Raw genomic sequence first — 27686 nt, 5'->3', positions numbered from 1 at the left:
CTGCCACCGAGACAATGTGTGTCAAAACCCTCCTTAACACACACCGCTGGATTACTGGATTGTTATTCATCAGGTAGGAGAGTATATTAAGGTATTTCCCCTGCCATTCTTCCCTGCTATCATTACCACTAACAAACTCAAATTCACACTTCTGTACTCCCTCACACAGCAATCTATACCAATTTCCACTTTCCCTAACTTTTAGGCTTATTGAACTAAAGAGGTTAAAAACCTTTCAAAGCAGGAGGGCACTTATGTAAAAGAAGGGAAATCTCAGTGCCAGCCTTAAAGAAATCAATAAATGCTTACTGGTAGGTGGGAAATTCAACACATTTTTGGCTGGTTAATTATACAGCATTTTAAAATCTCCAGATCGTCAAATCTAGTTAGATGCTGCAATTTAAACAATCTTCTCTATATAGAACTTTTAAAAAGCACTTGCTTTAGTTTCCACAACTGCATCAAGCCCATGCTAACATTTTAATCTCAATGACAGCCGAAGAGGATCCCAATTAAACAACAATAGCTCCACAGCAATACTGTTCTACTTAAATCTTCCTCGTAAGCTTCAGCAAGATCACTGCATGCAAAAAAGCAATGCTTGTGTAGTCAAAAGCCTTAATCCTCCATCTTCAGTAAGTTGTATTCTAACTGTCTGGAATAATTTTTACACAGTAACTCTAATTATAGTAAGCTAAACATTTCACCTAAGAAGGGAAAGTATGAAGAATCCACAGTACATGGCATGGCGATATGGGGGGGGGGACACACACACAAATACTTTCACCTCCAAAATTCCTTTACAGGCATTTTCAAAAGCAGTAGTTGTTTCAGACAAGCCAAGATATTCCATTTAGGCCATAGGGACAAGAAACCATCCCAAATTCCTTAAAAATCAAACAAAAGCCACTTTTATGCTTCTTTCCAATAAAGGTAGGATCATTTTCTCTCCTTTAAAAAGAAGACGCAAGCTAAAATTCATAACTACCAAGTACTTCAAAATATTTATATCAATCTTGAGTCTTGCACAAAAATACTCATGTTTTTGACTGATGTTTCTGAAAACGGATAAACTAGTTTGTCTTTTAATCAGAAATGCTGACCCTTCGAAAATTGTTCTTCAAAACAACAGCCTGCACGCCTGTGAGATGACCTACCGGCAAGGCCAGCTCTGGGCCAGGCACAGTAGCCCTATTTGAAAAAAAATCACAGCTACTTGAAGACATAAACCAAAGTTTGCAGAACGTGAGAGCAGCACAGCCTCGCCAGCTGTCAGACACCAACCTCAGCAACGCTGTCACTCTCCCCAGCAGAAAACCTTAATTATCTCAGCAGGGAGCTGACAGCTCTCCCTAGCGCCTGTGGCCACCTCCTCATGCAAGGCAAGAAGGAGATGGTCTCAGATGAAGAGAAGACTGGCTGAAAGATAACATGGGGGGATTGGGGGGTGGGGAGCAGGAGAGAAAAACGAAATCAGAAGCTGCCAGCTCCGTACGCAGAGTGGTCGCAGAGCATAAGGCCATAGGACAGCTGCAGCAGAGGGGCACAGTGCACTTGGGTCTCCTGATGAAGTTATGGCAAGAAACCAGGGCAAACTCTAGAGATATGGAAACACCCAAAGTGGCTGGAGGAAAAAAAAAGCTCTGGAAAGCTAATGGACTTTGGCAGAAGAGGAGCCCGGGTGGCAGGAAAAAACAAGCTTTCTGTTGTAAAGAACAAAAATGCACGTGCATCCATAGGTCTGGTGAACAGGTATATGTTAAGCCTGATCCTGATGCTCTCACTTGCAGGACGAGGTCAGAACAAGGGGTGGGAGCACGCTGTCCGTGGTGTTGTGCGGAGGCACTCAGGAGCCGCTCCTCAACCGCACGAGGGCAAAGTGAAACCCTTCTCAGAGCTCAGTGGGCAGTTAACAGCATTCACCTTTCCAATGCAAGGGAGAAGGTACTAAACAAACTCATCTGCCTCCCAGTGAGCGCCCGTACTGGAGGTGACACGCAGAACTAATGCTCACACTAGTTGGTGGAAGATTTCCCAATACAAATAACTTGGCACAGCAGGAGCTGTAGGCAAGGTATTTGCAGGACAAGAGCTCTCAAAGGTTGAGGGGATCTCACTGTCCAAAGGACGTGGCGGCCCAGCCAGTCATCACCTTGCCTCAAAGTCTTCCATTCCCAGCTACATCAAACATACGCAGGAACGATTCTTTAAGAGTTCTAAGTTTCTTGCACTTTCACAGTGTCCAGGGAGGGGAAGGGAGAAATCAGCTGGTCTCCCTAAAAAGTCATATCAATAACACTCACTGTTTCTTCATTATCCACCAAGCCTAATGCAGAGCATCCAGACAGGTATCAAGCTCAGCTTCAAACACCACAGCTGTGCTTGCTACTTGCTTTTCATGCTGCTTCAAGTTTACAGCAGAGCATGATGTAGACTGCCTACAGTCCAGTCTTTCTGCTGGTTACCACTGCTACAGAAACTTGCCAGAATAAAAGAAAAGTTTCCAAGTTTCCGTGCTTATTTTACAAGGTAGAGTCCTCCCTTACCATATCTCAACCAGACAAAATAAGTTTCTAAATATTCTTCTGGGGAACTGTTTTACAGAAGTTAATGAGGTAGCTACTGAAGGTGCAAGTCAGATATCTATGCTTTTTCCTTTCAAACTATCATCTTGCTTCTACCTTCTTAAAGGGGGAGATTTTTTCACATTGGAATGCATCATGCACACCTATTACATCCCACATGAACAACATGGTTTTGTTATGCAAATGCTGAATTGTGAAGTAAATACAAAGACAGCTCAAAACACTCAGGATAAACTGGGATGCTCAAAGCAGATTTCTTCGTGGTCCAGGTAAACAGTCACTAATGAACAGTACATATTATGAGTAGTAACTTTGAATTTCAGTTTTCTCAATAACGCTTAGTAAGACAAGAAAACATGCCCAACTAAGTGCACGTAACCAGCAGCTCTACAGCAACCTACAGTCAGCAGAATCCCTCTCCCTCCCCACAGTATTTGATATTCATATTTAACACTGTCACTACACTATTGGAAAGCATCAAAATCCAACCTTCGGTTGAATGTTTCATTTGTTATAGCCCACCAGTACAAAGAAGCATTTTATGCTCCTGTAACAAACAAAATCAAGCAAAGAAAATGCCTCCTCTTTGCCAGGCATCAGTGAGTGCCTTTGTTCAGCTGCAAAAGAATTCAGCATATCTAGTTCATACTTAAAAATCAGTGTGCAACAGCGAACATTTGCCATCTCAAAGCATGGAGAAATTTGCTAGGAGGATTATGCTTAAGCAGTTTTAAACACTAATGTGAAGTAGCAAAATCCAAATCATTAGACTTGCATTTGCATGATTTGGCTCCCTGCTGCAGGGCAGTGTGCCATGTTTCTTCAAGCAAGCAGCAAGGCCCCTGCTCAAGTAGTTACCCACTGACGCTTGCCATCTCTAATCTTTTCCTGGGATTGTCCCTAGTGCCAGGCAGACTCCAGGGTTTTCTACGAGCACAAGTTGGCTTATATCTAAACTGGTCCAAAGCTGGAAGAATGATCTTGGGAAGTAACACGGACGAGCAGGTAGATTCCCTTTGCTTACATTGTGCTATATAAATCAGGTACATCGTTAACCAGATATAACCTCCTTCTGAAATGCCTTTCACAAATAAAAGAAGAAAGCACAGAAAGCTATTTATAATGCTCAATTCCTATTTTCTTTTCAAGTTTACCAGAAAAGATTCTGACAACATTCCCCCTCTCCCCCTTCATGTCACAGAATTATGACCATCATCACTTGAGGAACTACTAAGAACAAACAATTAAATACATAAACCAAGTGTTACCTATTTGCAACCTCACTGTCTAAGGGGTATTTCTACTACCTTGTCTAAGCATCTAACTTTTAGGTGCTTGGATTGTCCTTTAAAGATGCCTCTTTCCTTCCTTCTGTATTGACAAGACTGAGAACTCAGGCTGCTAAATACTGAATCACTTTGTAATGAGGTGTCTACTGCAAAACCTATGAATTTCCCCTCTCTCCCCCATGCTATGGAAAAATGAATGGATTATACAGTTGTGAGTCAAGCTATTTGAATTTTAAAAGAACACATGATGCAACTCCTAGAAAGTTTCATCCTGTCCCAGTAGTAGTGAAATTCACACTTGGAAGAATCAGGGCTTAACTCACCACATTTCCAAGTGCTTTTCAACAAACCGCTATCTTAGATCTTACAGTTTCGGTGCTTTCTGCTTGTTTATACACAACCGAAGAGCTATTTACTCCATGCTTATCTTAGACCTCACATGCACCTGTCTGTAACCATACAGGCCCTCTTCTCCCCAGCGCCATAAACTTAAACATGCAAACAACATCTTGCATCCCATATGAAAAGGCTCTTCTGGGCAAGTGTTCAATTCAAAGCAATGAAGCACAGATAAAGATTTTTTTCAGTGCTTGTTTATTTAAAACCCTTTATCTTAATCCCAAGCAGATAGTTGTAACATCACAAAATTACTGCAGTATGAGGCCATATCATTGCCACTGGTGCACAAAACTCAATATATCCATATATCTGAATATGTATTTCTAAATTTTTGCCTGAGTGCTGAAAAGTTGCATACCTATTATAAATCTCATTTTAGCATTTGGTAGTGCTCTACCAATCAAATGTCCACCTTCTAGTATTAGCTACAGAAGACCAGTAAATAGCATATTCTGCAAGACTACCATGGCAATATATGTCCTAGTGTCTACACCTGTCCTTACTAACATCTTTGCAGGTCTCTCAAAAGAATGTTTTCAGCTAGTAGATCCCTGGACAAAGGCAGAAAGCAAGCTTCCTGAATTCAGACACTGAACATTTACTTCCCAAAACTTTATTTTCAACATTTCCATCAAATACTCTGCATGTAATATTTAGAGCTGCTGGCTTTCAGGAGACATTTGTCAAAGCCCATTTAGAAGCGATAACATTTAAAACATCTGCAGCTGGTTATAATGCATCAGGAAAATAAAGTTGTCTGGCATTAGGACTGTGCCAGTGTTTGAAGGAAAAAAAAATCAAAACCATATGCCTGCTCTTAGTTTAGTCTCAAGTGATTTATATTTTATAAGGTAACTTACCATTAATTTTTAAAGTCCCATGAATTGAATTCTACTAATTGGACTTTTTGGGCTTTTAAAAGCATTAAAAAAAATCCAATTCCCATAATCCATCTGATTTTGATCTTGCAGGTCACACATCCAAATTCGGTCCAGTAAGAGGCCTAAGCTCCAGAAGTCCTCCTTTAAGAGTGCTATACCTAGGAGACCTCCTTCTCCTCTCCCTTTTCCTGTGGTTACTGTTTTATCCAGGATATCACCATTAAAGGTACAAAAGTGTTGCATCTCCCCCCACCCAAAAGTAACTTAGTGTTTAAATTTAAACTCTGTTTCAAATGAATACTGGCTTACTGATTCATGTAAGATAAAATGATAGCAATGAACAGCTTTTAAGCTACTCAAACTGAATTCCAGCTCAGGCTTCCTGTTTCCTCTGAAAACCACCCAAGCATGAGGTGATACAGTTTTCCTGCTCCAAAGGCTCAAGGTCACAGTCAGCTATAAGGTACGTGAACATCGAGATGGCAAAAGCACAGCGCCTCGTGCCACGAGTGTGGTTGAGACTGCTCAGCTGCTGATTTGCTTCCTGCAGTACAGGGGAATGTGGACTAAGCTGGACGCGCTGCTGAGGGTGCTCTGGAAGGGATCCTCCCTTCCCCTACAAGGGGTTTCTCTACGAGCCTTCATCTTCCGTCTCCTCAGCGCGTTTTGTCTAACCTGCAGAGTTTACTCATCTCAGATTACTGTCCGTCTCTGTCGAGCCTTCCAAGATTTTGGCTTTAGACACTACTCAAGGGAAAGTTTACATTCTGGAAAACCTGAGCTATTGCAGCAGCTCCCCGCAGTTCCCTTTGCCTCGGCTCCGCTGCTCCCCCTGTCCCAAACACGTAGCTCTTAAACCATTATGCCTCTTTAATATAAGCAGTCCTAAAGCTCCTTCTAGTCATGCTGCTCTGGAGGAAGCATGTTTCACAAGCAAGGCAAATCTGCAAAATGCTTTCAAGAACACAGCAGGAGCAGGGAAGCAAGGCTACAGCTAAGAACAGACTTCTCCAGGTTAGAAGTTTTACAAAGCAATTTATCAAGTAAAGTGACAGAAGAGGCTGAACCTAACATTTTGAGTGCGCATCTCCTGGGAAACTTAAGGGAGACATATCTGAACAGCCCCGTTACATCCTCTTCTCCAAGGAGAGGAATGTTTTTCCTCAACTGCATATAGATTAATGCACTGATTTATAATTACCTTCGCTGCTTAGCGTCTGACCTCAGTGTGAAGTTCTTGTTTGCACTGTGAGAACTGCCTTCCATCCTTGTTTCAGAACACAAAGGACTATTAGCTCTTTAAAATCACCTTTAAAATGCAAAAAAGAACATAATTATCTATAAGATAGATTTTGAGATATCGTAGACCCAAAGCTCTCTTACGCTGCTTTTAAGTACTCTGTTATAACCCTGTCACTGAACTTGACCTCTCTCTGATACACAGCCTTTTTGATAATATGCTACAAAGACCAAATTTCAGTTGCTGATCTATCAGCACTTTCATTTCAGCACCAAGGGATGCTTTCTGACCACAGCCTGTGCCTTCTCCCTCCAGACAGGGACCAAGGCTGGCAGCCTACAACAGCATCCAAGAGCTTGAACCCACTGCGTATCCAACCCGATATGCTGAAGTGCTGCAGAAACGTTGCTGAAATGCCGTTTCTGTGCTAGCGCTTCTAGACACAGCTAACGAGGACTGTGCTGGAAAGGGCTGCTGAGTGGTTTTACCATCCCAGCTGCAGAAGTGGAGCTGGCGAGATGTGACTGCACACCAATCCGGCCACGTTTTGCTGCAGAGATACAAGTGAGCCAGTCACTTCTGATCAGCTAACCACCTGTCTTCACAGCTCTACCACACTGGCTTGCTGCTTTCAGGGCTTGATATATAGTTTGTAGGGTCAAGAAAGTTGGGTATACAGAATACAGCTAGTTGGAGTATGCTTTTAAAATCTGAAAAACCTGATTGAAAAAAAAACCACAAACAGCAGCACAGTCCAATAAAACACTTGACCCATACAGGTATGCATGTTAAGATATAAAAAACCCCACCAAGCTGCTTAGGCTCAGGGCCTTAACCATTACTCATAACAGGAAAGAATGTCCTCTTCTCACTGATCCTAGTACAGACGGGCCGAGGACAGCCCGGCTCGTCTTCAACAGTAAGTCTCTTAAGCACTTGTTCAGATCACCTAACAGCATGTTAAATTTGTAGCACCGCAGCTGTATGGGTTGCCAAGAACTCCACGCAATGCAATTTTTTTGTAAAGTATCATCCACCATCACTGAGTGCTTTAGAAACAGTCACAGGCTGTGCAGAAAAGCATTTTAAATAGCTGTTAGTCTACGTCTTGCACTGTCTTACGCGGCACTACCTAGTCTGATGTACCGAGGGATTTTAGAAACACCCTCTGCAGAACACTAGACACCTTTTCCATTGCTGTGAAAGGACCACAACTGTACCACTGCAACAGCCTGAAGAGCAGCTTAGTGGCAGCATCCGTTCACGAAAAGGCAAACTGCTGCAAGGGGGGGAAAAAAAAATCAAAAACAACAAAAAAATCATCCCATACACTTCATTTAAACTTATCTGTAACCCACAAGCAGCACAATATTACTCACAGTCCATAACAGGCAATAGATCAGCTCTGAAAGGAACGTACAGCCAGGTTTCAAAGTCTCCTAGAAAATGCCTGGAACATTTTAATAACTTAATTCTGACTTAAAGAAATCTTTAATTAAGACAGCATTTAGAAAGTATTTTCAGAATAATCTGGAATGCTGTGGAATGTGTTAAGGCTTCCAGGGAAGCTTGCCCTGGCTACGAGCTGGGATCAGCCTCGGCTTAGAGAAGGAAAGCAACAGTCAGAAGCAGCCCGCACAATCCAGCCCTTCGCATGCAATTTGCCAGGCCAGCACATCAGTATTTGGCACCAGGATCACCCCAGCTTACCCTTTATCACATATATTCAAGGAGTCTGCTGTATTTTTCACACAGAGCTGACATTACCCAAATCACAGTCTTACAGGACTTGACTTACAAGCATTAACCGCTTCTTACTTTTACACTGGCAAGGCCCTACTAATCCATGCCCCACTAAAAAAGCAAGCAAATTAGGTCAAGGGAGCTTATGTGCTACTAAAATATGTTGCAGAGCACATTATATCCACAGCTCAGACAACACCTCCTCACCAACAAGCAAGCAGCAAACAGTAGCAAGTCAAGTCTAGATGGCCAAAGGGTCTTTGTCTGGATACCAACAAAATTTCCTTTACTCTTTACAGAAGGCTTATGCCCCCCTTGGAAATGGTCTGTTTATTGAGTATGTGCAATTCCTCAGTGATTACTCTGAGCAGATTATACCCTGCTGAGGTGGTTTTATAACCTCACCTATAACTTTCTGAAGTACAGTACTTTTCTATCGATAGAAAGAAAAAAAAATGGGAGTACTGAAAACTGTAGCAGAGACCTTTTCTCTTTCTGAAGGGTCTCCACATGACTGTCACTGGCTCACCAGCAGTTTCTCAGAAGAAAGCTGTCCACTGCTCTGTTTCTAGATGCAAAATTTCACTGTAACAACACCAAAACACTATCTCCTCAGTGCCATTCTACCAGTTTCTACAACATATACAAGAAGAGAGCATTCACATGAGGGATATTTTCCTTCAATCTTAAGTTGTAGGCCCCGAAAGAATCTAAAGCTGCACATGATAGCAGGAGAAGACACCTCCAAGACTTTGGCTTTAGCATGAGTGCTTCCAGCTTCAGCTGTGCATTAGCCTTCCGCGGCAGAAGTTAGTTCCCACCAGGGTGCTGGATTAGAGCCCAAGGAGTACATATCTACACACCCTGGCTTGAACCCCCTCAACCTTGCTGACTTCAAAAGGAAAAAATAAGACCACTCAGGCAATTCCATTAGTGTAGATTAATGGTGATGTCAAACACTGTATCAGATCCACAGGATGCCAGCTGTCTAGTATGACAAAACTGCCAGCCTTGCTAGTGCTACTGCCAAGTCTTTTTCCAAACGTAGCCTTTTTTGCCAACTTTGTTTGGGATCGGATGTTGGCTAAGGACAAGATGAAGAAAGGGACATTATTTTCTTCTTCACCTAAAAGCCCACCACTCCAGAAAAGCATGTTCACTTCCATTCCCACAACAGCCTCTGCAGTGGGACGAGGGCACTCATCTTCTGTGGTCAATGAATAGGGAAGTGGCAAAAATTATTTCAGCTCTGTTACTGGCCTGTTTCAAACTTGTGTATAAACCACCACCAAGGGCAAGAATCACTAAACTAGAGCCCCATTTCAGACTGAGCACACAGCTATATCCCAGAGGTTACATTTACCTAAATTTATCTTACCTATCTACCTAAGCTAACTCTTGACTAACTCCTGCTGCTAACTCCACCACTTGCTCAAACATTTAGCATCCTGGGAACACAAGCCAGCATTTGCGGCTAGTGGTTGAGCAACAATAAGTTCTTTTTGAAAGTTGTCCTGCAGCTCTTTTGCGGAAGAACACTGTTTAATGCTTCCACCATTTTGGCTGCAAATCACAGTAATCTCTTGTACTCTCGCCATAGGTTGTCCATGCCATCCTGCAGACTAACAAGGAAGCAATTTTCATAACACAACCAAAAGCCAAGATTACTCTGAACCACAAAAGAAACTTAAAGACTTATAAGCTTCAAGAAACCCGTAGATATTACTGCAATTGTTGCCTTTCCCTCTCTGCTTTTTCAAGAATCAGTACATGTCTTAAGATCTTTTGGAGAGGGATTCCTTGTTATATAGAGTTCAGCACCATTTAGATACTATGCAGAATTGGTAAGAGTCAACATTAAATTCACAAGCCCAGACATGCAATTAAAGCTCTGGATTATATTTCATTTTTAAGAGTACTCTATAACCAAGCAGCTTTCAGGGGTCTTCTTCACTAACCTGCTGCCTCACTTGAGCTTGAGAGTTTTTACAGGCTTTGGTAGCTTTGTGCCCAGTGATTTCAAACAAAATCCAGGTGTGTGAACTGATCTCCTCTTTATTGAATTCCTAACCCTCCTCACTGACTGTATATACCACAGAATCAAGAACAGATTACATATATGGTGAATTAGTGATGCTTTACACTGTTCTCTTTTAGAAAACCAGGAGAACAGCATCCTAACTGCATAATCCAACAGCACTGAGCACATGCCCAAACTCATTCACGTTAAGGTAACAAAGTCTATAAATAGCAGAAAATTTTCTTTGGTATTCTTCTCCATCCTTCCAGATGCAGGAGACCGCTGGACTCTACGCACAGATCGACCTTAACAACGCAAAAGACACTTCATGAGCAACATGCACAAATATCTGAGTTTTGATCAACTACCACTAGACAACGAAGGATGAATACATTGCCTTCCTGCTGATCTTCTATCAGAGCTATTACCTTTCCTATGCCACCCAGGAACAGCAACCTTTGAAAGAGCCACTTGTATGCATAGCTCTGCTGAAAAAAATAATAAAATAGAAATCCAGCACCACCCCCCTCCAACACCTATACCTGCAGATATAGCCAAAAGCCCATGTGAACTCATCACTAATGAATCCAACTTCAACAAGCCTGAAAACATTTTGCTGAAGACACACTGTTATTGTGAACGCATGACTCAAACGAGGTAAGCCGGTGCTCCTGTTAAACGTTTAGACCTCTAACGATTGTAAAGAATGAAAAAAGGGGACAAAGAAGTCAAGGATCTAAAGCCAGATCCTTTTACAACTCTGACAAGCAAAGGAAGAAGAAACCAAAACCAGGAATCTCATTTCTGAGACAGAAGATTTAAGTATAAAGCAATTACAAAAGCTAGAGACACACTCTGCACATCAGAAAACTGAAAATGCCTAAGATCTTTAAACACTGGGTTCAGTCACCAGGGAAAATCCAGCTGTCCCTTTCAGGAAGCCATGGAGTTCTTGTGACATAGTATAAAGTCAAATTATTGTACTCCTGGGAAGCTGCTTTTTTGGTACAGGTGCCAGCAAATAAGCTGGTTTTAAAGCACTTTCTATAGAACAACTAGAGGAAAAAGAAATAAATGCACTTTCGAGTGATACTACTTCATGAGAAGCATTTTTTCGTTAGGTGTTCCACTTTTTCATTACAGATTTCTGACAGCCTCCTGCGTGCTAAAGAAATACAAATCAGTTCTTGTGAAGCCACTTTCCCTTAATTTAATTCTATTTTTCTAATTATCTCCAGAGTTACTCAGAAGCAAGAATATTACAGGATAGCACAAAAATAGACCTAAAGCAGATTTAAAAGCTGTTAAGTGTGGGGAAAAATTCTGCACGAAAAAAAGGGGAAGACAGGTAAGTCATAGTCGTACTGAGGTCAAGACAGAACAATCTCTTAACTTGGATTTAATTGGAAATAACTTAGCTCCTTTCATTCTTTTTAAAAAGGCTAATAGCCAAATGTCCACCTCACAAAATTATATCTCACCTTGCTCCAGAGCTTCGGTACATGGCCCGTATCTACACGGTGGCTGCTGCATCTCCAAAGAATCAAGTATCCATTCCCATTCCGGGGCTCTGACTGTGCCTTTCCAAGCCTAGGAGAGGGGTTACCTGGAGAAGCACGGCCAAAGCAGGGGGGTGGAGTCGCCTGCTTGCTTCCAAGGAGAGCGCCTAGAAAAGCCATCACAGTCCTTGCCGAAGGATTGCCCCAGGCCGTGCCCTAATCGCCAGTGGGGTCAGTCAGGAATTAAAAGCTGTGAAAAAGATGCTGTCCTCCTCCGCGCCCCAGCACGGCCCCAGCGGAGGACGGACCGAGGCCACCCCAGGAGAGCGCTCAGGGCGCGCTCCTGCCGACCGCTCGGAGAAGACCTGACCTCGAGTCCCCCACCGCCCCGGCGCTGCCGGGCCGCAGGACCGCACGGCATCACCCTCTTCCTCCCCCACCACCAGTAAACGGGGTCCCGCCGGGCTCGCGCTGGACCCGGGTCGGACCAACACGCTCCAACCCGGGCGTCTCCGGCGAGAAGCAGTCAACCCTGGGGACGGCGGCGGGCAGCGGGCGAGCGTGCGGCGGGAGCCGCCGAGCCCCGCGCGGCAGGACGCCCGGACTCGCGCGGCGGGACGCCGGCACGGCGAGCTCCGCGGTCGGAGAGGATCGCTCTCAATCCCTTAACCCACTTAGGCCTAAATCCCCCGAAGGAGTTAGGTACTTAAGGCCCTACTTTTAGGGCTTTCTTGTCACCTTGGCATGAAACACAGCATGCAAACGCCAAACGCCTACGTTATACACGCTGTGACAGACGTAAAGGGCAAAAATCAGTCTTCTGAAAGAATGGGAAAGTACAGGAAACATCCCCAGAAAGGTGTCTTTGAGTTGTCTGCTCATTTAAACCTGAACTCATTTGCAAGAAAGCACATTAATTCACCACAGGTAATCTTAATCTTACCTTAAAAATAACAGTATTCCTTTCCTACTTTAAAACCAATCTTTAAACCACTACATTCCTCACATTTTGTCCATTCAGCTTTTTCTACACACAGCCATATTTCTCCCATTTTATCCTGCAGCACTGGTCCCACTAATCGCTACCATATGTTCCAGCACAGAGCATTTCCTCTGGCGTCCTTTAAAAGGGAGCAGTGACACCAGAGCAATACAAGCACTAGCAAATACTGTCTGTCAGGTTCTGTTTTCAAGGACTACAAAAAAAAAAAAAAAAAAAAAAGTCTTCATTGTATTAGGCAGAAAAACATATACCCTCTAGAAATAAATTTAAAAAGGAGTTTTCAGATGGCTTTTTATTATTATTATTTATTTTTACAAATATCCAGAGATAAGATCTGAAGTTTTATATTTCATTTAACATTTTCAGGTTAAGCCAATATTTGAGTTCTTTTGCACGACAGACAACGCCTAGCTGATTTATCTGCAGTGCCAGGGCGCTCTCCTCATGTGCATTAATTCACAGCTTCTTCTTAGACACATTTCTACTATGAGCAGCCTCTTATAAAATATCAGCACTTGGAAAGCCACAAGCACATTACTTTTTCCAGGACTTGAGAAAGACTTTCATCCATGGTAACCAGTATTATTCTGTGCTGATAACAGCTTTGGTCAAAACGCAATGAAAATAATCTTGGTTCAAGACACTTTCTTGTTAGATTTTAACTGGCTTTGCCAAGGACTCTTTCCGTAGTCAGCTGGCCCAAGTTAATATTTACAGAAAATACAGAATTATGCTGAAAGACAACCTATTATCTTCTATATGCAGATGGTCTGCAGCAACTGAGATCAAGGATGATACAAGTAGCACCTTCATGTGTTTCAGATAAGGCTTATCCAGTCTCCCACACACCCATTCACAGAGCACAACCAGATCCTGAGGAAGAGAAACAAACCCAGGCGGAATAACGTTCCCATTCTGCAAAAGAACTCAGTTACAGACAGTGGATTTACATTAGATCCTGGAAATGCAATAGTCTTCTGAGCTAGCTAACTAGGCTCCACTGCTGCACCTGTCATGTGTTCTGCAAATTTATAAGATATCTGAATCTAAGAATTAGTTTAAGTGATGGAATATATGGTTTATCCTCCTTAGAAGTACACCGGGGGAAGAAAAGAATTGACTTTCCCTGCAATCAACTGTTGCAACTTTAACTGAAAGTTTTAAGCTGTATGTACCAGTAGCACTGCCATTCTTTCTTGGGAGAAGAGAGAGCACTAAAGGCAGCAGTGGAGAATGTATGTACATCTGGTAAAACTATCAAGGAAAAATCCTCAGCCTCCATCCTCTGGTTAAGTAAAGGCCCTCTGCCCACTGGATATCTGCCAAGATCACTGGAGAGAAAAGATAAAACCAGGCAAGCTTAAGAGCCTGAAGAGATGCCTCTTTGCTCAGGTCGGTTGGCAGAACACCATACATGGTACAAGAGAACGACAGTGTCCCAGTTATGTCAAGAGACCCCACAGGGAGGCTGCATCTGCTACCATGGGAGGAGAAAGCACATGACCCATCTCTGTCTTGTCAGAGCACTGCCTACCTGCACCAGAAAACAGGAATCCTGTGAATTTAGATGAAGACTGATCTCATAACAGAGCTGTTTGAAAGCCTCAGTTACAGGAACAGTAAACATTTTATATTCTTCATAATACAATTTAAAATATCTGTACTAGAAGCAACGATGACAGAAGTCATGACGAAGAACAGTTCCACTAACAGTATTTGTGCAAAGCTGCCTTTAATTCTTGAATACACTTTTGCCTTGGATATTTTGATAGAAAATAATTGCTTGGAGTAGTGGAAATGCTGCTTTTGCACATGCTAAATACACTACAGAAAACATTGGCCAGTTTTCACTATCAAGATATATAATTACCATGTACACGCTCAGCTAAGCACAGAACTCAATTCCCCTCTTCTGCTTCTCTCCAAGGGAGATCCACGCTAGCTGTAATTTCACAGCTCCTTCCAACAAGCCCAACATGACTGATGCAGACTCTGAAGACCAGAGTTCATCTAAGGCAAGAGATTTGCTGTGAAGAGCTGGGCCCAGCATATCAGCGCTTTTAACGCCACAGCCTGTTCTTCCAGCTTTACTAGCACCTTCTTCTGTAGCTGAAACTGTTCATGCTGGAAAACAGCTCTTTTATGGAACTTGTTTATTCCTCAGTGCATCCTGAATTCAAAAAAACATAGTGGGTTTAGCTGAATAAAGGAAGACTGAAAAAAAAAATACTCTATGCTGCAATTGCTAGGACAATTTACTCCTTGCAGGCTGACCTCCCTTCCATCCTTCCAAAGGATCAGCAGCAATAGTAGAAAAACAGTAGCAATAACAAACATTTTTGTAGTCCTCTGGTCTCTATAAATATATCCAAGTATTTTTTGTCAATTTCTGTATCAAAATCCCAAGTCTTCTGCAGTTATTTTATAGGTTACTTCCATGCCCTCCATACCAGCCAGGAAAGAACATTTTTGGAAATCTCACTGCAAGTACTTTGTGCCAACATGACTTCTTTCCCACTGTGAACAAGACCTGGGAATAGATGCTGCTTTCTGAAGAGAGATTTTTTTTTAAGGCTAGTTCAGTTGCTTGAATCAGATTTCAACATAGCTGCAAAATTAGGTAGCATGCTAGAAGAAAAAAAAACAAAAAAACAAAAACAAACAAACAAAAAAAAAACATCAATAGGAGTTCAAAGTACTTCCAACATATCAAGATGTAGCCTGAAAATGAGATAGAAATGGGAGTCCAAAGTGCTTGGTGGATCAGCAAAATTAACATATGCAGAAATGAAACAAAAGGGTTATTCCTTCTTACTCAGAAACCGCAAACTAAACCCTGGCAAATATATTACCTGGAAGGTAAACAAGAAGATGGAATATAATCACAGGGTCTCCCCTTTTTAGAATTACAGAATAATCCTGTTAAGCTGTGGCTAACATGAACTGATTGGCTAAATTTGAGAGACCTCCGGTAGCGTTAAAGGAGGTCTCTCACTCTACAGAATTACAGAATTCATATTGTCTAACTGAAGACCTCTACAACAGAGCTATGTCTATATTTATGTACCCTTTGGAGTTACGAGTTTCTCAAGCAAGCTAATATATTTTCCTTTTATTTATCTGAACTGAAAGCACCGTCTCTAAAGAGAGCCACTTTCAAGGAAGCAAAGTTATGATTAAAGTCAGCCTGAGCAGAAGTGAAGGAGCTGCTCTTAAAAAAAAAAAAGAGAGAGAGAGAGAACAACAACAACAAAAAAAATCAATCCAGACAATCTTACGGGATGCCAGACTTGGCTGTGTGTATTTTTGTATCGTGCCCTAGATCAAAGTCACTAAGACTCTGATTTTCAAAGGAGCATCACGCACTAAGACATCTTTGAAAACTTTGGTCTAAATGCTAAGAACACTCACACTTGGTTTCACTTGAATTTTACTTCGTAAGCAACAAGCTCATGCTCACTAGAACCCAGGCAAATATTTCTCTTCGAGACTTCACCTGAAGAGTGAGAAATATTAGGTATACTCAAGAAGGAACAAACTACCCTTTCTTCTAGCATCATGAAGAAAAATTTTGTTGCTAATGCCATGAACAATGTAAAAGTAATTTCCAAAATGAATTTGAACATAAGTAAAGACAATTTATACAATGATGAGCCTGTGCTAGCTCTCTCTAGAAAAACAAGACTGGATATTAGAGATTTTAACTGTTCAGATCTCATGTAAGCGTAAGCAATGATGATGAAAAAGGGAACAACTTTCCTTTGAAAAGTCACCTTAGCTTGCACCTATAGCAGCAGACATAGGAGACAACTCAGCCCTGCAAAAGCAATCGTTCCAAAGGGCAGAAGCTCTGCATGCAGGAGCCACAGCTGACACTGCTTCCACGTAAGCTCCTACAGAAAGCCCTAAAACACAACTAACAAAGAAAGCTTCAGCCTAATCAGATTTTTGGAAAGGGAGAGTAGTCAGGTGAGAAGGCAGATTTCACTCACCCATAAAGTCCTCACGGGAGACGGACTATCATTTACTGTTATCCTGCAGTTCCGCTGTTTTCATTACTGAGGGCAAGTCCTAGAGCAAGCAGACAGGGCTCCTTTACAGACACCTAAGTTTCAGAAGATGCAAGTTCAACTATTTGTATTAAAAAAAAAAAAAAATCAACATTTGTTTGAAATTTATCCCCTTGGCTGGGCATTAAGTGTTTCAGAAAACAGCTGCCGCTTCCATGCATTGAGCAAAATCCTCGGAAATGCTTTTTTGGAGTGTTGACTCCAGCGCTCATTTTTTGAGCTCTCCTGTCTATCAGGAGGCTCAAGTTCTGCATTTGAGAGCTACAGCAAGGAAACGCATCAGATCACTGCCACATCAGCTAAGTCTGACATGCAAGTGTTGAGGGGAGACGTTTTGAGCAGAAACTAGTTACCTCACTGCAAAACAGGGACAGATGCCAGCACTCAGTGTTTTGAAAGACTGCTTTTAGAAGTTGCTTTCTGCTGCTTGTGGTGCTAATCAGGAAGAAAGCAGTATTACAGTTGGAAGATTAATAAGAGATTGAGAGGGAAAGACACAGTCACTGATTAAGCATGAAGAGTGACCTCCTCCACCAGGCCGGGCACCACTGTGCTTTGAAGCCCTTGCTGCCTCCATCCCCCTTCCTCCGCTTTCTATTTCTGGCCGAGGAAAGAATCGCTGTTCCCACAGGAGAAAGTCACGCCAACTCACTGAAACCGGCTCTTCCATTTTAAACCCTTAATAAGTTTAACCGCTTGTCACTTCAGCGTGGCTCAACAACACAGAAAAGCAGAGGCAATGGAAACACAGACCACGCTCCACAGAGTGCAAATTTTAAGCCCCACAGCTACTATTTACTAACTGCCCACAAGCATGCACTTATCCGTGGTAGTCCGTGTGCTCCTGGAGGCTTTGCAGCTAAGCGTGGGATTTCACTGCCTGGCTTACCCTGGTGGTGACACGTTCACGTGCTTGCACCACCACCCCCAAAAGAGGAAAGCCCACCGAATGTCGCATCTACACCACCTTCGGAACGGTGAGCTACGGCACAGCCTTCGGTAAGCTCCTGCAACTTCGCGTAGGCAAGCCCCAAAGCAGTCAGACCTCGGAACTGAATCCAATCTCAGACCTCAAGCTTGCTGAACGTACTGACGAGGGACACCGCTCCTAATAGCTGGCAGCCTGTGTTCCCAAGAAAACGGCAGGCAGAATAACTAACAGCCAAATCCTCCCCCCTCCACGAGCTACAGAATACGTGGCATTAATGGTCATCAGCCTTCTAAAGGCAACTCGGTAAAGCAGAAAGGCACGACATAGTATTACAGGGAGCTTCATGAGTGGAATAGCAGAGAGTTTAGTTGTAATCAAATTAGCTTGATCACTAGGGAAAAAAAAGGAAACTTTCTCCCTAGGTACTGACAGCGCTTGGGCACTGCTTGCACTCTACTATAACTGTGGTTAAAAAGCCTTAATTATAGCTATATACCGTGGAGAGCTCTCTTAACCCTTAAGCTAAGATTAGAGAAAGGGAAGCAACTGTAAAAGGGCAAGGAAAAGAGCTAATTATTTAGAAAGAAAAGCAAATTTAAAGGACCAAAAGACAGCAGACCTCCCTTCTTTGAAGCTGAGACTTAAAACTCTATCAAGTTTAAGAACAACAAGTAGAAACGTCAAGAGATGTATTTCCTGTATTTTCGGAGGCACACAGGACAGGTGTCAGACAGAAGTTAATTTTCTACCCAAGCCTTAAAAAAAGGTGGGGCTTCCTGGTGACTTGGTGTGCTATCTTATTGATTCAGCTATTGCGAGCTTTCCCCAACTGTTTGTCATTTCTTTTAAAATTAACAGAAGAGGCAGAGTCTGACAAGCCACCCATAATTTGATACCCAGTACTACTGCCATGCTTAACAAAGCTGGGAAGACAGTCCATAGAGAGAACAAAAAAATTCAGAATCAGAGAGGAAGGTGAGAGGGACTGTATTATCCCTGGACAGGGGAACAGAGCACCACGTTTACAGTTAGACTCTTTAAAGGGACTTGAGCATTAGGATTTGTTCAGGAATCGCTGAAATCCAATAAACAGATTTATACTTTGTTCACTGCTAATAATCCCCACTGATTGCTTGCAAAACTGGTAGCTATCCAGAATCTGAAATCAGACCAGTTTTATATATATATATATAAAATTCTCTCTAGAAGCAGAGGACTTCCCAGCCAAGTTATACCTACAGGGAATACATGGATGGCCTAACTTCATTAGGATTGACTGAAATGGTTCTGTCTGGGAAATTAACTCAGATTAAGATGAAATGCAAATGTAGGGCTGAATGGCTACTCCTTTTGTTCCAAAATAGGAACAGACATACAAAGTTAATAACGAGTAACTATTCAGCTTTAACTCAATCTACTTTCATCTGATTTAAGTAACATTTAAATAATATTTAAAGGAATATTTAAATAATCATTAGTGTCTGCTTCCCATCCCAGTACAGCCCATCAGATTAGTCTGTTTTTAATCCAATCAGCTACGAAAAAAATCCTTTCCAGCTTTCTAGTAAAGGTAATCCAAAGGAAAATCTACACATACATTCAGGTTGTAAATCTGGAGAGCACCTATTTACTATTAAAAGATTTCATAAACAAAGTTACTAAAGACACCTCCGCCTGTGTATCACACGTTATTGATGCTATCAAACGATCGCGAGCAGCCTAACTCACTGAGGTGACCCTACAGAGTTAACACCACGGTAAACATGAAACACGAGGGACCCTACAGAAGGTGCTATTGTAGAGTCTTACAACGGTGCAGATCACAACAGCTTTGTTCACAGACGCATTTCTGCCACCTTGAAGTAGACTATTCTGCAAAACTCAGGACAGCGCATTCTGGTGGGGGTGCGTCCCGCAAAAACCTGCAAGTGACAACTCTACTATACACAAGATGATAGAAAGTACCAAGTTGGCACACTCACAAACCTGTTTTTGTAGTAGTTGCACATTTTTTTAAAAAAATAAGCTATTTTGGATCAAAATGAATTTTTACAGCACAAATAATTTTTCCAGGGATAGCTCAAGCACACAGTGCCGTACACCTCCTACCAACTCCTGACCTTCCCTCCAGCTTTTTACTTTCCACAAAGATATTTAAAGGCTATCCATCTGTGCTGCCTGGTATATGAAAAGGTTATAGAGAAACCAAAGGAGTGTGCAGATATCTTTTACATCCAGACAACAATTTCCTCAATGTTTAACTTCAACAGGATCTGTTTCCAAGCAATGTAAGCAAAGTTATTGTGGGCTCCAATGAAATGTAAATACAAGAGTGACAGGAATATTAACTGCTGTTCCTTTATTTTTTATAGTGACACACAACGGTATTTAAACAAGAAGATAACGTATAGCTAAAATTTAGTAGAGAGCATTTTCCTGATCAAATTCACCAACAAACTATCACTGGTAGTACAGAAATTTTCCATTAGTTAAGGAAAATAGTTCCATTAATTTATCAACTGATTTGGTCAAATACATGGCAGCTATCTAACAGGAAATTCGTAACTGCAGTTGCACATAAATCTTGCCATATCTCATCATTTGGTCCATATTCATACAGAAAAAGCAAACAGCTTTACAGATCATTATATGATTATGGTTTTCACTGGCAATCTAGGAAGTGGTCCAGATGTCAGGAGGCAAAAAAAGTTTTATTTTTCCTACTAAAATCTTCCTTCAGTGAAGAGAGTTAATCATTGCAGCTTTTCCAAGCTGCATGCAGAGTGTGTTTGAATGGCTAAAAATGGAACCACTTGTCTGATAACAGGAGCATCGACTCCTTGGGAGAGAGAGAGAGAGAGAGAGAGAAGCTCCCTTGAGAATAGCCAGTACAACCACCCTGCCAGGTTCACGTGGCGTAAGACACTTAGATACAGCTCATTTGTCCATTCAGCTCCATATAACTTACAGGCACAACCATGAGAAGGAGTAATGAGACCCAGAAGAAAGACCATTAAAACTTCCATTTTCTTAATCAACATTTAATCCAAATTTGACTTTGACTTCACACCTGCAAGGCAGTTTAGCCAGTCTGGGTGCTCCGAACTCGTGTGGAATCCCACCAGTATTTCCCTTCTACTGGGAAGAAGGAGCTGGGCTTTCCCTGGAGCTCACTTTCTTAATCAGGAGAAGTGGTATGCCACGCGTATCCGGCCCAGGGAAAACTGCTCATTCCACAATCGCACTGAAGCAATCGGCTTCATCTAGAGTAGCCTACACCAGGAATAATCACTCTGAAACAAGTTTGTTCAGCTCCAGCACTCAGACTTCAGTGCTTACATGCCAATCGTTTTACACTGTGCTTAGCAAGATAAGCCTTCCAAAGCTTGCTTTTAAATCAGCTCACAGGCGCCTGTTAAATACAACTGACAACATGGCATCTCCAAAAGGTCTGAAGGAAGCCAAGTCCCAGAATTCAAACAAAACAGTACCTTCTAGGGCATGACCACACAAAGAAGTCTCTGCCCAGCAGTGGGATAAGTTGGTCGGTCTGTTTATCTCCGGCTGGCAGAGAGCAGCAAGGTTTCCTCTCACTCTTCTCAAACCCTTCTCCTCCACCCTAAGTTTGGGCTGCACAACAAGTCTGCTAAATCATCCTCTTCCTGAGGAAGTTTTTCCCATAAATACCATGAAGTTGACAATCCTCAGTAGTTTTGTAGCTGCCCGCGGGTAAAAACCGCAAAGATGAAGGTTTTACTCTCCTGCTTGTTGAGGAGGACAGGAGCAGCAGGAGCTCAGTTTGGAAGGCAACACCGCATTGCTCCCCATTCCCACCACAGTTCGGGCTACTTCTTCGACAACATAGCCTGGAAACGTTACGCTTAATTTTTACTAAAGCCAAAGCTCATGACCCCAAACTTCACAGGAAGAGCACTCTTGCAAAACATTTTTCAATGACAAGTTGACTGTTTCTCTTCCGTGACCTATCAGGAAACAGGTACATTTGACTTCACTCCAGGGTACTGGCAGCAGAGGGCACCACACAATCAACTATGTGATTCATGTAGATCCATCACATGCGCAAGTGAATTTATAGAGCTCAAATTACTACAGCAAGCTATGAGGTGACTCTATAAAGCATGCATCATATCAGATAAAGTGTACAGAATGAAAAGTAGCTAATTTGCTACGGTTAATTACCTTATCTGGCAATTCAAAGAATGAGACATTGACGTTTAAGATCTCTCGCAGTTCAAGGATCACTTTCCTTTCGGCAGTGCATGGCACGCACGGCGCACACCTCCAGCCCTACTGCAGCGATACTGCCCTGTGTCGCAATCGCCGTGTTGGAAGTCACGGAAATACTTGCATTAGCCCCAACATAAACCACTAGCCCACAAATTAACTCTAAGCTTTACGTACTGCGGGACCACGCATCATTTAAACACTTCAGCTGAGGATGCACAGCAGCATCCGAGGCAGACAGTGGAGATTTAAAAGAGAACAGGGATTGCAGAATTTCTCTCTCACTTTCTCCTACACCTACGAACTGTATGTTTTGAGCTATTGAATATCTGTTAAAAACAGAAAAAAATGAAACTGCACAAAACTTGATGTGTATTATGTGTGCATGTCAACATAGCATGCTAGTTGGTTAAAAAAAAAAGGAGATGAAGTATAGAAAGAGTGAAACATAAGTAGCTACTCAGCTAATACTTTTTACTGGTTGCCGTTGCACCCCTGTCCCCATCGCCTGAGGGGTGACTGTAAGGACCCAAGGACACGGCAGCCACAGCCACGAGCGAGTCCCAAGGACGGCTGCGGCTCGGCCGCCTTGGGCCTCCCCTTCTCGCAGGGGGGGCACCAGCCGCCAGGGCTCCGGGACAAGCCCAAAGGCAGAAATACAGACCACAGACCTCATCGGTGCTATTACAGCAACACAGTATTTTCAACCAGCATAATGTTTCACCTGAACATGTAAATACAGAACCAATTAGCTTCCCAGGCACTTCTGTAGAAACAGTTTAGCATAATTTTTCCTAGAAGGTATTTACATGGCTTCTGATTACTTAATTTTCTGATACACTTGTCTCTGGCACTAAAAAGATTAAAGAAGGTAAAAATCCCCTATGTTGATTTATTGTCCCTTTGATGGTAACATGCAGCACAAGGAACATAATTGGACAAACTTCCTAGCATGATTTAAATTTTAAACCTTTAGCATTGCAACTTTATGTCCTAGGAGCTGCTCCTTACATTTTAAATCCAGCTGTTCATTGAAACTTTCTTTCCCCTTCTGCAGTTACCCCAAAGGAGAAATTACTGAGTGAAATCAGTACACACCATTCAAAAAGAAAGAATGAGACCGGACAGAGATTTCATTGAAAAGCTCAACTGTGTTACATCTGAACTGTCTTCCATTCAAAGATGAGTTGGCACAAAAGAAGTAAATTAAAGACAGAAAGTATTTTCAGACTGCTATGTATGCTACTTTTTGTGAGACAGCACCTTAAACTAGAGTTTTGGTATTCACAAGCCAGCTCTTCAGTATGGCTTTGTGAACAAGCAGACACAAATAGCATATTCATTTACAAGCTGGAATTTGATCAATAAGTACAAAACCCATGAATGCTTGTCAGGACCAAGGAAGAGAGGCTGTAACCATTGAATCTGAGAAGCCCAATAAACACTCCATACTCAGCTGGCAGATAAGGCCATGACAACAACAATAATAAAAATAAATTAAAAAAAAAAATCAAACCCAAAACATATTTGCTTTGTCTTTATTCCATTTCACCTGCAATTATTTCTACCACGACAGCGCTTGTCCTTTAGGGTTTGTTTTTCTTCTTTTGCTCAGTGCAAAAAGAGTTATCATCGCAGGGCCTGAGCCTTCAAAAACATGCAGATACATGGTACAGGTATAGCTTTCCCACAGACCCACTGCACCCACAGAACTGCTCCAAGTCAGATTGGAAAAAATCAAGCCTTCAGCCTAAAACCCAGTAACTCGGATCTACACAAGTACAAAGACTAATTTCAACTTCTCCTGCATGCCATGCAAACATTTCCTTCCCAGATCAAAACACATCCAAATAGAGGCACACCTCAAAATACCAACAGTTCTTGTGCTTCAGATAAACGTAGGATAAAGAAAAATACGTAACATGGGTACAGCATGGGCAGTGCAAGATTCCTGAATATTGATAATACTAAATATGCACACAGGAGCCTGCAGTGGTGCACTGCATCATAGAAACTGCCGGGCTTACAGCTACCCCAGCCCAAAGCCACCCTACAGGGACAACTCCGGACCAAGAAAAAGCCAGGTTGGTCCTGTTTTCAGTCCATATAGATTTAACCAGAATTAACTACTACCTCCAAGAAGGAGCTTTGAAGCCTCCTAAGAATATCTACAAACTTCCTCCTTCGCAACCTCAAAAAACCAGGCGATTTTACATTGCTCTTCATTTTGCTGTAAAATCAGCTTACGTGAAACTGTGGAGCAACAGACTACAAGGCTTGATTTTATCAGTCATGCAAAACAGGCTCCCTGCTTGCCACAGACCTACAAGCGTAAGGCAGTAACATCAGCAACTCCAGGCACGTAACAATTGCCAGATACATTAAAAAAAAAAATCCGTGCGGATTTGGGGATTCACCACTCATTCACACCTTAGAGCAGGTTCCAACTGACCCCTCGCACAGGGGACCCGGGGCGTTACGAGGACGCGATCCCAGCCGTGCCCACGCTCCCGCCGGACACTCGCCTCTGGAGAACGTTTCCTTCGGGGAGGGAAGGGCTCAGGCTCCGTTCGCCTGTTCCTCCCTTCGAGGATGCTCCCTCGCAGAGCCCAGTGCCACAGCGAGTTCCTCCGCCTTTACGACGCAGTTGGAACGGCAAGTCTCCAAGGAGGGAGAGATTTAGACAACTAAGAGTTTAAGCGGTTTTGAACGAGGAGCAGCCTTGCAGAGCCGAAGCTGAACTGATAGTTACGTGCTGACATTTCAAGCTTTCGGGTCCCAATCGCTCTTAATGGTACCGAGCCAAACCGAGAGCGAGATAAAGCAATTACATAGCCAAAATGAAATGCAGCTAAATTGAGCTTACAAACGTCTAATTTGGGTGATCTAGCAGTCCCGTCTCTCACGATGAGCAGAAGGGTTTGTCTGTTACATCTGCCGTCGCAGGCGGTCGATGGCTGCGAGACGCCCGAGCCAGGCGCCCGGCGGGGGCCCTCCGGCCCCGGCGCTGCTCCGGCCCTGAAGCGCAGCGCGCGCAGGCACGACCCGCCGGGCGCTTCCTGCCAGCTCTGGCCACCAGCCCCAAGGGGACCCCGAAGTACCCAGGGACACCGGCTCCCCGAAGCGCACTGAGATGGGGGAAGGGAAGCAGCGCCCTGCTCTGCGCTCGCTGCCTCGGGGCAGAGACCTTGCTTTAGTCCCTCACCAAGCTTGGCCAAAACGCCAAGGGGACCTACGGTGCTTGCCACAGGAGCGGTCACTCCTGCACGAAACGCTGCTGTCCTCAGCTTACGTAAGGACAGCTGCTGCCACGGCTCCCGGGAGCACCCGCGCTCCGGCTCCGATGCTCCCCTCGCCGCGTGCCTCCGGGGCTGCTTCCACCACGGCTCTCCGTGTGGGGGAACTCCCTCCCCATGGCCGGAGCAAGCCCCCCTTCCCCACACACTCCTGGGGGGTTGCAGCGCATCCCAGTCCTGCCCCTAGAGGGGCAGCATTCACCCCCCCCATCCCCTGCACACGGGGCTCCGGTCCCCACATAGGCAGACAGGCTGCTCCTGCTCCCCATCCCCTACGCAGGGGCAGACGCCAGCTCCTGCCCCTGTGCAGAGGGGACGCACCCCACCACCCATTGCCACCAACACGCCACTATCGCCAACAACACTGCACCCCACCTTACACACACAGACCCCCCTACAAGTATCCTAGCACACACACGCACAGATTTCCCCCCCTGCTTGCACACACAGACTCCCTCAAGCACTGGGGCACATGCAGACACTCCCATCATGCTTGCACACACAACTGTCCCCACTAACGTTGCACACACAGATCCCCTCTTTGCACGTGAAACCCCCCAAAGCACTCTTACAAGTGCAGACCCCCGTTGCACACACAGAGCCTCCCTCACAGGTACAGTGCAACACACAACACCCCACTCTTGCGTGCACAAACCCCCTTGCACATGCAACCTCCCAAGCACTCTTGCACATTCAGACCTCCCCTCCGTACACGCAACACCCCCAAAGCCCCCTTACAAGTGCAGACCCCTCCCTTGCAGTACCCTCCCAAGTACCCTGGCACATGCAGGCCCCCCACCGTTGCATGCACAACCGCCTTCCACATACAACCCTCTAAGTACCCTTGCACACACAACCACCCATGCATGCGCAGATCCCTCCTTGCACGCGCAGACTCCCCCGTACCCACGCACACGCAGCCCCCCCGAACATCCCATAAGACGGGGAGGGCTGAGCAGCCGTGCACACACACACACACACGTGTGCTAATATATATTTATATATATAAATACAGACCCGCCCACAGCCCCCCGGAGCGCCCCCTCGGCGGGACTCGCCGCTCCCCCGCGCGGCGCCGCCACTCACCGGCGCGTCGGCGGCCGCAGCCCCCGGCGGCCCCGCGGCGCCCTCCCCGCCGCCTCCGCCGCCCTCGAGCTGCCGCTCGCGGTAGAGGGACCAGAGCCCCACGTTGGGCAGGAAGACGAGGGCGGCGAGCGCCAGCCCCACGGCCTGCAGCAGCCGCTTCTGCTTCCGCCGCATCGGAGCCGCCGCCGCCGCCGCCGCCGCCGAGCGCGGGTCGCGCCAGCCGCCGCCGCCGCCGCCGCCGCCGAGCGCGAGCCCAACTTTCCCCGCGCGCGGCAGCGCCGGGCGGGCGGCAACTCCGGCACTTCCGCTCCGCGCCGAGGGGCGGGGCGGGGCGCCGCCGCCACGCCCCTTTCGCCGCCGCCGCCACGCCCCCCCGCCGCCGCCACGCCCTGCCGCCGCCGCCACGCCCCCCCCGCCGCCGCCACGCCCCCCGCCGCCGCCACGCCCCTTTCGCCGCCGCCCGGCCGCGGGAGCCCCGGCAGCAGAGCCGTAACAGGGCTGTAATAGCTGCGTAACAAACCCGCGGTAGTTGCGTAATAAACCCGTACCGGTTCCGTAATAGCGCCGCAGTTATTGCGTCACAGCGCGGGGAGAACCGCCCCGCTCCCGCGTCCCCGCAGCTCTCACGAGCCGCCGAACGCGGCGGGCCGCAGCCGGCCCCGCGGGGCCGCTCCGGGGCGCGGAGCCAAGCCGCGGGCTCCGCGCCCGCCTTCCCTCAGCGCCCTGAGGCCGCGTTACGGCTTTACCCGCTGAGCGGGGTGCAGCTGGCAGGGCCCCGCTTCGAGCAGCGCTGCGCTCCCGCCGCCGGCCCTGGCAGTACGACCGAAACCGCTGTCAGCGCTGTCGTGCTGTTCCTTAACATTTAAAAATAAAAACAACAGCCACGGCAGGACAGCTTCCCCAAAGCGGGAATGGCTGCATTTCCTCAGTTAGCGTGCCCACGACCCCTGTATTTCGGTAGATGCCCTGTGAGCCGAGCGGCAGTGCAGCGTCCTGCTAGAGCTACAGCTGAAATAAATACTAGATCTCTTCTCGTACAGGCCCCTACGGGGACATCTTTATTTTCTGGAACAGTAACAACAGAAAGTCTATGAAAAATGTTACAGAAACCCAGCATTTGCAGGTCTTTCCACCCTTGCCTCACACATTTATTTAAACTTAAATAAACTGCCATAATCCACTAGATGGCACCTCCCAGCAGATTTCAGCACCTGATGAGATGGTCAAATTATGCAAGAAAGCATTTAATTTAGCGAGCAGGTTGCAGTTCCTCAGCCTCGCTACATGCTACGGCAGCTTGTACTTCCATTTTAATTACCCTCAAGAATTTGCCGCCAGCTTATTTCTTTTTTAGAAATGTTAATGCTCCTGCTGTGCCTCCCGGGAGGGGCACGAGACC

General features: G+C 44.9%; 1 protein-coding gene across 1 annotated transcript in view; it reads right to left on the bottom strand.

The window, feature by feature from the left end:
• GALNT10 (polypeptide N-acetylgalactosaminyltransferase 10) overlaps nucleotides 1-26461 on the bottom strand; it is a 94696-nt gene extending 68235 nt beyond the window's left edge. Inside the window, exon 1 of the mRNA XM_062587215.1 lies at nucleotides 26288-26461. Coding sequence (XP_062443199.1) covers nucleotides 26288-26461 — 174 coding nt within the window. The remainder of the gene's footprint in view (nucleotides 1-26287) is intronic.
• Between the last annotated feature and the right edge of the window lie 1225 nt (nucleotides 26462-27686).

The sequence above is a fragment of the Rhea pennata genome, chromosome 14 (assembly GCF_028389875.1).
Source record: "Rhea pennata isolate bPtePen1 chromosome 14, bPtePen1.pri, whole genome shotgun sequence".
NCBI classification, from domain to species: Eukaryota; Metazoa; Chordata; class Aves; order Rheiformes; family Rheidae; genus Rhea; species Rhea pennata.
Note: the sequence above shows the minus strand (reverse complement) of the source record. Positions and strands in the feature narration are given on the sequence as shown.